The sequence below is a fragment of the Bos grunniens genome, chromosome 27 (assembly GCF_055505025.1).
Source record: "Bos grunniens cultivar Pamir isolate PY7600 chromosome 27, Bosgru_T2T1.0, whole genome shotgun sequence".
Taxonomy (NCBI): Eukaryota; Metazoa; Chordata; class Mammalia; order Artiodactyla; family Bovidae; genus Bos; species Bos grunniens.
The window spans coordinates 36,187,293-36,197,599 of NC_141191.1; the positions used below are offsets into that span (position 1 = coordinate 36,187,293).

General features: G+C 40.4%; 1 protein-coding gene across 1 annotated transcript in view; it reads left to right on the forward strand.

The window, feature by feature from the left end:
- The window catches only part of LOC147343796 (disintegrin and metalloproteinase domain-containing protein 5-like), a 124,738-nt gene extending 114,734 nt beyond the window's left edge, over positions 1–10,004 (forward strand). Inside the window, 2 exon segments of the mRNA XM_086380423.1 lie at positions 9,782–9,961; positions 9,964–10,004. Of these exon segments, the coding sequence (XP_086236549.1) occupies positions 9,782–9,961; positions 9,964–10,004 (221 nt within the window).
- Positions 10,005–10,307: the final 303 nt, after the last annotated feature.

The following is a 10,307-nucleotide window of genomic DNA, read 5'->3' on the forward strand; positions in this document are numbered from 1 at the left end:
TAACTTTCCTTCCAAGGAGTAAACATCTTTTAATTTCATGGCTGCAGTCACCATCTGCAGTGATTTTGGAGCCCAGAAAAATAAAGTCTGACACTGTTTCCACTGTTTCCCCATCTATTTCCCATTAAGTGATGGGACCGGATGCCATGATCTTTGTTTTCTGAATGTTGAGCTTTAAGCCAACTTTTTCACTCTCCACTTTCACTTTCATCAAGAGGCTTTTTAGTTCCTCTTCACTTTCTGCCATAAGGGTGGTGTCATCTGCATATCTGAGGTGATTGATATTTCTCCCAGCAATCTTAATTCCATTTTGTGTTTCTTCCAGTCCAGTGTTTCTCATGATGTACTCTGCATATAAGTTAAATAAACAGGGTGACAATATACAGCCTTGACGAACTCCTTTTCCTATTTGGAACCAGTGTGTTGTTCCATGTCCAGTTCTAATTGTTGCTTCCTGACCTGCATACAAATTTCTCAAGAGGCAGGTCAGGTGGTCTGGTATTCCCATCTCTTTCAGAATTTTCCACAGTTTGTTGTGATCCACACAGTCAAAGGCTTTGGCATAGTCAATAAAGCAGAAATACATGTTTTTCTGGAACTCTCTTGCCTTTTCTATGATCCAGCAGATGTTGGCAATTTGATCTCTGGTTCCTCTGCCTTTTCTAAAACCAGCTTGAACATCAGGAAGTTCATGGTTCACATATTGCTGAAGCCTGGCTTGGAGAATTTTGAGCATTCCTTTACTAGCGTGTGAGATGAGTGCAATTGTGTGGTAGTTTGAGCATTCTTTGGCATTGTGTTTCTTTGGGATTGGAATGAAAACTGACCTTTTCCAGTCCTGTGGCCACTACTGAGTTTTCCAAATTGCTGGCATATTGAGTGCAGCACTTTGACAGCATCATCTTTCAGGATTTGGAATAGTTCAAAGGAATTCCATCACCTCCACCAGCTTTGTTCGTAGTGATGCTTTCTAAGGCCCTCTTGACTTCACATTCCAGGATGTCTGGCTCTAGGTCAGTGATCACACCATCATGATTATCTGGGTTGTGAAGATCTTTTTTGTACAGTTCTTCTGTGTATTCTTGCCATCTCTTCTTAATATCTTCTGCTTCTGTTAGGTCCATATCATTTCTGGGCAGACAATTTTTTTTTTAATTTAGGAAACAAAAATGTGTAATTGATTTAGATACTTGCCTATCTCAACCCAGACATTTGAGATTTCATCTCCATATGTGTTTTTCCAGCTCCTTCTCCACCATACCCAATTCAAAATATTTTTTATTAAGATATAAGTGATGTGTAGCATTATATTAGTTTCAGGGGGTACAACATAATGATTTGATATTTTATACATTGTAAAACGATGTAGGTCGTCACTACAGTAGGTCTAGCTAACACCTGTCAGCATACTTATAGTTTGTTTGTTTGTTTTTTCTTGTATGGAGAACTTTTAAGGTATGCTCTGTTAACAAGTTTTAAATAAGCAATGCTGTATTATTCAATACTTCTACACACTCAGCAGAGATGTCAGCAAAACAATTTCACACTAGGTCTGAAGTGTAGGGTGCAAGACCTCTGCCCTCAGCACTCTATGAGCAAGTGAAATAAGATTAAGGACAAAAGAAAAAGAAAAAGGAGGCAGAGACAAGATGACTTGGTAGAAAGACATAAGCTCTTGCAAAAACACCAAAATCACAACTAACTGCTGAACAGCCATTGAAAATAAATTTTGGAACATACAAATAGATACCCTACATCCAAGTGCAAAGCAAAAGCCACAATGAGACAGTAGGAGGGGTGCAACAGCGATAAAATCAAATCCCATACCCACTGGGTGGGTGACCCACAACCTGGAAAATAATTATATCACAGAACTTATTACACAGAAGTGAAAGTTATGAGCGCCTACACGGGGCTTCCTAGCTTAGGGGTCTGTCATCAGGAGGAGGAACTCCCTGAGCATCTGGCTTTATAGGCCAGTGGGGTTTGATTGCAGTGATTCCATAGGACTGGGGGAAACAGAACCTCCACTCTAGAGGGCACACACAGGTTCTTGTGTACAACAGGTCCCACTGAAAAAGCAATGACCTCATAAGAGCCTAAACTATCATAGCATTATGCTCATTTCAAGTGGTAGTAAGTAGTAAGGTTATGCTCAAAATCCTTCAAGCTAGGCTTCAGCCATATGTAAATTGAGAAAATTCCAGATGTGCAAGCCAGGTTTCTAAGAGGCAGAAGAACCAGAGATCAAATTGTTAACATTCATTGGATCATGGAGAAAGCAGAGTTCCAGGAATATATCTACTTCTACTTCACTGACTACACTAAAGCCTTTGACTGTGTGTATCACAACAAACTGTGGAAAATTCTTAAAGAGATGGAAGTACCAAACCAACTTACCTGCCTCCTGAGAAACCTGTATGTGTGTCAAGAAACAACAGTTAGAACCAGACATGGAACAACCCATTGGTTCAAAACTGTGAAAGGCATACAACAAGGCTGTATATTATCACCCTGCTTATTTAACTTCTATGTAGAGTATATCATATGAAATCCTAGAAGAATAGAAGGAATCACAAGCTGGAATCAATATTGCCAATATCAACCACCTCAGATATGCAGATGATACCAGTCTGATCACAGAAAGTGAGAAACTAAAGAGCTTCTTGATGATGAAGGAGGAGAGTGACAATGCTGGCTTGAAATTCAACATTCAAAAAACTAAGATCATGGCATTCGGTCCAATCAATTCATGGCAAATAAAAGGGAAAAAAGTGTTACCAGTGACAGGTTTTATTTTCTTGGCTCCAAAATCACTGCAGATGGTAACTGCAGTCATGAGATTAAAAGACGTTTGTTCCTTGGGAGGAAAGCTATGACAAACCTAGACAGTGTATCACAAAGCAGAGACATCGCTTTGCTGACAGAGGTCCATCTAGTCAAAGCTATGGTTTTTCCAGTAGTCATGTACAGGTGTGAGAGTTGGACCATCAAGAAAAAAACAACGGTGGATAGAGAGGCATACAATAGACATTCTTGTTCCTAAAGGGAGAAATTGGAAAGGAGAAAAGGGTGACAGGTCTCAGGAAATACAAATAAAACTTAGCAAGGCAAATTACATTCGATGTTAAGGTTGGAGAATAACCCTCTTAGTTTTGATGTTCTGTCCTCCAGAGCCTTTGGGGTGGGAGCATAACCCAGCTGCAGTAGCTTCTGCCCTACCTCTTCAGCTCTTGACAGAGGCCCATCCATACAGCTCTTTGGAGTAAACTGCCCCTGAGCCACTGGGCAACGGAGCTTGGCTGGTCAAAACTGAGGAAGAGACAGCTCCTGGCCCCATGATGGGAGAGGAAGCCTTGATGATCTCTGAGTCATTCTTCTCTTTTCTTGAAGGATAAAGTGTATTCGCAGCCAGTTGGTTCTACGGCCCTGTGCTGTTCCCTTTGGTCTGACCTGGCAGTGTTTCTGCTGATATCATCTCATCCTTATTCCTGCCTTCTCCTGAGATGGTTCACATGCACAATCTATTTATCAGATGATTTTTCTGTCCACATTTTGGAACATATCCACCCCCCCCCTTTTTTTTTTTTTTGCAAAATTCATAGACTGAGAATTCTCCAAATCTTTAAATTCTGGCACTAACTTCTTCACTTTGTCTCCTCTGCTCACATTTTACTCTAATGAGTCAGGGTATCCAGGCTACATATTTGACATTTTTCTTAGAAATATCCTCAACTAATTATCCAGTTTCATGACTCACAAATTCTATCTTCCATAAAGCACAAGATTACAATTTAGCCAAGTTTTTGGTCACTTTATAACAGGAGTTGCCTTTTTTTTTTAACTTAACAATATTGTATTCGTTTTGCCATATATCAACATGAATCCACCACAGGTATACACGTGTTCCTCATCCTGATCCCTCCTCCCTCCTCCCTCCCCGTACCATCCCTCTGGGTCGTCGTCCCAGTGCACCAGCCCCAAGCATCCAGTATCGTGCACATAGTGGCTGTACTAGTTTGCATTCCCACCAACAAGAGGCTTCCCTTTTCTCCACACCCTCTCCAGCATTAATTGCTTGTAGACTTTTGGATCGCAGCCATTCTGACTGGCATGAAATGGTACCTCATTGTGGTTTTGATTTGCATTTCTCTGATAATGAGTGATGTTGAGCATCTTTTCATGTGTTTGTTCACCATCTGTATGTCTTCTTTGGAGAAATGTCTATTTAGTTCTTTGGCCCATTTTTTGATTGGGTCATTTATTTTTCTGGAATTGAGCTGTAGGAGTTGCTTGTATATTTTTGAGATTAGTTGTTTGTCAGTTGCTTCATTTGCTATTATTTTCTCCCATTCTGAAGGCTGTCTTTTCACCTTGCTTATAGTTTCCTTTGTTGTGCAGAAATTTTTAAGTTTAATTAGGTCCCATTTGTTTACTTAAAGAAACTAAAGACCTATATATAGAAAACTATAAAACACTGGTGAAAGAAATCAAAGAAGACACTAATAGATGGAGAAATATACCATGTTCATGGGTTGGAAGAATCAATATAGTGAAAAGGAGTATACTACCCAAAGCAATTTATAGATTCAATGCAATCCCTATCAAGCTACCAACAGTATTCTTCACAGAGCTAGAACAAATAATTTCACAATTTATATGGAAATACAAAAAACCTTGAAAAGCCAAAGCGATCTTGAGAAAGAAGAATGGAACTGGAGGGATCAACCTGCCTGACTTTAGGCTCTACTACAAAGCCCCAGTCATCAAGACAGTATGGTACTGGCACAAAGACAGAAATATAGATCAATGGAACAAAATAGAAAGCCCAGAGATAAATCCACGCACCTATGGACACCTTATCTTTGACAAAGGAGGCAAGAACATACAATGGATTAAAGACAATCTCTTTAACAGGTGGCGCTGGGAAAACTGGTCAACCACTTGTAAAAGAATGAACTAGAACACTTTGTAACACCATACACAAAAATAAATTCAAAATGGATTAAAGATCTAAATGTAAGACCAGAAACTATAAAACTCCTAGAGGAGAACATAGGCAAAACACTCCCCGACATACATCACAGCAGGATCCTCTATGACGCACCTTCCAGAATATTGGAAATAAATGCTTTTTCTTATCCATTGTTTTTTTTCTGTCTAAAATATCACCAGAAACAACTTTCATGTAAATATTTCTACCAGCATTCCATTCATGATTATCTTTGTATTGTCTAAAAAAGATGTAGGCTTTCTCTCCTGCTCTCCTCTTTAGCCTCTGAACCCTCACCAGAGTTGCCTTTACCTTCCATATTTCCACCAACAATCTCTTCATATTCAGTCAGTTCAGTTCAGTCGCTCAGTCATGTCTGACTCCTTGCAACCCCATGGACTGCAGCATGCCAGGCTTTCTTGTCCATCATCAACTCCTGGAGCTTGCTCAAACTCGTGTCCATTGAGTCTGTGATGCCATCCAACCATCTCATCCTCTGTCATCCCCTTCTCTTCCTGCCTTCTCTTTAGATTAATCTAGGTGTTTTCCACAATGTGCCTCAAAATTCCTCTAGCTAGTATCTATTATGAGTTCCTAAGCCATTTCCACATATTTAGGTATGTGTTACAACAACATCTTGTTTCTTGGAACCAAAATCTATATTAGTCAGAATTCTCCAGAGAAATGGGACCATTGACGGTACAGGAGGAGAAGCTTTAGAAGGAATTGATTGGCCCATGTGATTCTGGAGGCTGACAGATTCCAAGATCTACAGAGTCAGTAAACTCAGCTCGAGGAGAGCTGATGGTGCAGTTTTTGTGTGAAGGGCCACAGACTTGAAGGTCAAGCAAAGCTGATGTCTCAGTTTGGGCAGCTCAAGCAGGAAGAATCTTCACTGGAGGATCAGTGTTTTTGTTTAACTAAGACCTCCAGGATTGAGGCCCACCTGCATTAAAGAAAGCTACTGCATTACTCAGTCTACTGATATAAATGTTGGGCTTCCTGGGTAGCTCAGATGGTAAAGACTCTATCTTCAATGCAGAAGACCTGGGTTAAATCCCTGGGTAGGGAAGATCCCCTAGAGAAGGGAATGGGAGCTTACTCCAATATTCTTGCTTGGGAAATCCCATGGATAGAGGAGCCTGGCGGGCTGCAGTCCATGGGGTCACAAAGAATCAGAAAACTGAGCCACTAACACACACACTGATTTAAATATTAATTTCATTTGAAAACACCTCACAGAAACACCTAGAATATTACTTGAGCAAGATCTGAGCTCATTGTGGCCCAGTGAAGTGGATTCAGTCCCTGGGATGGGAAGATCCTCTGGAGGAGGGCACAGCAACCCACTCCAGTATTCTTGTTTGGAGAATTCCATGGACAGGAGAGCCTGGCAGGCTTGCAAAAGAGCTGGACACGAGAGTGACAGAGCACATACACTCTTTAGTGTACATCAGTTATTCTAAGTAAACCTGGAATTTATTGATGGTAGAATAGCTGCCTGGAGAAACTAGGTAATCATGTAACTGTGTAGTTAACAATGCGAAAGTGAAATGACTATTTATGAGCAATCTTGTGTCTACACAGAACTTCTCATCTTGTTTTTCTGTCACCCATCTGAATGTAGTGTGGAGTTGGAGGAGAAGGGGGGAAAGTTTTGGGAGTTGCTGCTGCTGGATGCTGGCTCCTTTATACCTGATATTTACCCATGAAGTTTGCTAGGGTCACATCTGTGTTTTGGGGAGTTTGATATGACAATTAAACCCTTGAGTCATAAAGGCTGAGACATTTGGGGGAAATAAAAGGGAGGAAGTGAAAAGCGGTGAATTAGTATGCTCAAAATTCTCCAAGCCAGGCTTCAGCAATATGTGAACCGTGAACTTCCAGACGTTCAAGCTGGTTTTAGAAAAGGCAGAGGAACCAGAGATCAAATTGCCAACATCCGCTGGATCATCAAAAAGGCAAGAGAGTTTCCAAAAAACATCTATTTCTGCTTTATTGACTATGCCAAAGCCTTTGACTGTATGGATCACAATAAACTGTGGAAAATTTTGAAAGAGATGGGAATACCAGACCACCTGACCTGCCTCTTGAGAAACCTGTATGCAGGTCAGGAAGCAACAGCTAAAACTAGACATGGAACAACAGACTGGTTCCAAATCGGGAAAGGAGTACGTCAAGGCTGTATATTGTCACCGTGCTTATTTAACTTATATGAAGAGTACATCATGAGAAATGCTAGGCTGGATGAAGCACAAGCTGGAATCAAGATTGCTGGGAGAGATATCAATAACTTCAGATATGCAGATGATACCACCCTTATGGCAGAAATTGAAGAAAAACTAAAGAGCCTCTTGATGAAAGTGAAAGAGGAGATTGAAAAATTTGGCTTAAAGCTCAACGTTCAGAAAACAAAGATCGTGGCATCCAGTCCCATCACTTCATGGCAAATAGATGAAGAAACAGTGGAAACAGTGGCAGACTTTATTTTTTGGGGCTCGAAAATCACTGCTGATGGTGACTGCAGCCATGAAATAAAAAGATGCTTACTCCTTGGAAGGAAAGGTATGATCAACCTAGACAGCATATTAAAAAGCAGAGACATTACTTTGCCAACAAAGGTCCGTCTAATCAAGGCTATGGTTTTTCCAGTAGTCATGTGTGAATGTGAGAGTTGGACTATAAAGAAAGCTGAGTGCCGAAGAATTGATGCTTTTGAACTGTGGTGTTGGAGAAGACTCTTGAGAGACTCTTGGACTGCAAGGAGATCCAACCAGTCCATCCTAAAGTAGATCAGTCCTGAGTGTTCATTGGAAGGACTGATGTTGAAGCTGAAACTCCAATACTTTGGCCACCAGATGTGAAGAACTGACTCATTTGAAAAGACCCTGATTCTGGGAAAGATTGAAGGCAGGAGAAGGGGATGACAGAGGATGAGATGGTTGGATGGCATCACCGACTCAATGGACATGAGTTTGAGTAAACTCCGGGAGTTGGTGATGGACAAGGAGTCCTGGTATGCTGCAGGGGGTCGCAAAGGGTTGGACACGACTGAGTGACTGAACTGAACTGAACTGAATAGTTAAATGACTGGATGCCCTGAGGTATCTTTGAAAGGAGGTAGAATCCTTGAGGCAGATTGTTGGGGACTAGTTTAACCCATGGGAACTGGAGACTCAGAGTAATTAATTAAATGAAGATCTCAAGCTGAAAGAAGAATTTATAGAAAATAGTCTTTGTTGGCAGGTATCAGTACATAGTGCTCGTTAAAACTAGATAGTAAAAGGGAAAGAAAGACCTTTTTTTTTTTTGGTCTGGGGAAACCCTACTTACACTTTCAAGGCCACTTTCATACCTTACTCATTTTCAAAATAATCACGTGATCTCCATGATTACCCAGAAGACTACACATGAGGTTGAGAATCAGTCTGCCGGATACAACTAGAGATGCTGATCTCTTCATCTGATTCTTTGTCTAATTACAAATATCATGTGATTTTTATCTTGAAGATACCGGGAACCCCAGGCACGTGCACAGAGCTGACTGAAAAATAAAATGTTGCTCCTACTGTGAACTCTCTTTATGGGAAAAAAGGAGAAGAATTGGGGCTAGCCTAAGAGGAGAATTTTGAGCCTCAGTGATCATCCACACTGTAGCTGGCAAGTTGCTCTTCTGACTGTCAGCTCCTCCATGTGGCTAAGAAGTGATAGAGCAAGAAGTGAAGTGAAGTGAAAGTCACTTAGTCGTGTCTCACTCTTTCCGACCCCATGGACTATAGTCCATGGAATTCTCCAGGCCAGAATACTGGAGTGGGTAGCCGTTCCCTTCTCTAGGGGATCTTCCTGAGCCAGGGATTGAACCCAGGACTCCCACATTGCTGAAGAGTTCATATCAAATAAAAGGAAGCAAGCCAACAAATTATGAAGAAAGTAGGACTCAATACATTAGGACTCCAGGAAGGTGAATACAGATGTCAGCTGAGAATCTATAAGAACAGATGAGGAAAATGTAAATATTAGCACTTGTCAATCAGAAATGCGTCAGAAGCAGATTTAGCCATGCATTCTATAAAATCTAGAGTCATTTTAACAATTTCCTATTGCCACATATTTGATTAAAGAACTTAGTTAAATAAGTTATTTAGAGTACTTCTAATTTTTAGAAAAAATTCTAGTAATATAAGAAAAATGCCACATAAAGTGTGAAAATTTTAGGTGCTCAGTTGTGTCCAACTTTTTGTGACCCCATTTAGTGTAGCTCCCCAGGCTTCTCCATCCATGAAATTCTCTAGGCAAGAATACTGGAATTGGTAGTCATTTCCTTCTCCAGAGGATCTTCCCGACCCAGCGTTGAACCCGGGTCTCCTGCATTGCAGGCAAATTCTCTACCATCTGAGCCACCAGAGAAGCCCAAATGCCACACACCCCAGATTTAATTCTCACACACAGGTAAAATCCCAATACTCTTTTTGATATATATGTTTGAGCCTCAGAAACCCTGTATCAGAACAGAATTGAAGAAATACTTGCAGGTGTTAAATATGCGGTCCATGAAAGAACAATGCCTTCAGTCAAGGAAATCACCATATGGTAGAAGTTTGAAAACACAGAAACATCCGTAAAGCTCATTTAATATATTAGTTTAGGTTTTCAGATTTTATTATATTCACAGTCTAAATGAATGAATTGTTTAGTGTTTGGGAATATGGTTGGTAATGATAGCTTTGCACCATTTCATTTGGTTAATAAAATCTCTGACACAGTTTGAAATGATATTTTCCATTCAAGGTAAAAGTTTTTTGAAGGAAAGATCTCTTGGTCATCCAAAACACAGACTTCAACTCGTTTTCTACATTTCTATACCTGTGTTCATCATTGCTGCTGCTCTTATAATAAAGCAGGATAAAATAAGAGAGCTGTGCTACAAAGGAGAACTTGAAAGTGAAAGGTATATATGTTTTATTCTTATCAAATAAATAAGTCAAGAAAAAAGTATTCCTGGTTCATCTAGAATATGCTAAGACTATAGGTAAAGCAATATGAGGAGAGGCACACAGATACATTTCAAACTGGCTTGGTGTGCTTCATATTTTTTCTGGTTTTACTACATTTTACCAGCAGTATTACTTGAGGAGGATGGGTGCCGAGGGTATGGTGGAGATTTATTCAGCCTCTTAATCCAATATGATAGTTTCCGCTCAGTTGTTTCTGACTCTTTGCGACCCCATGGACTGTAGACCACAGGCTCTTCTGTCCATGGAATTCTCCAGGCAAGAATACTGGATAGGGTTATCATTCCTTCTCCAGGGTGTCT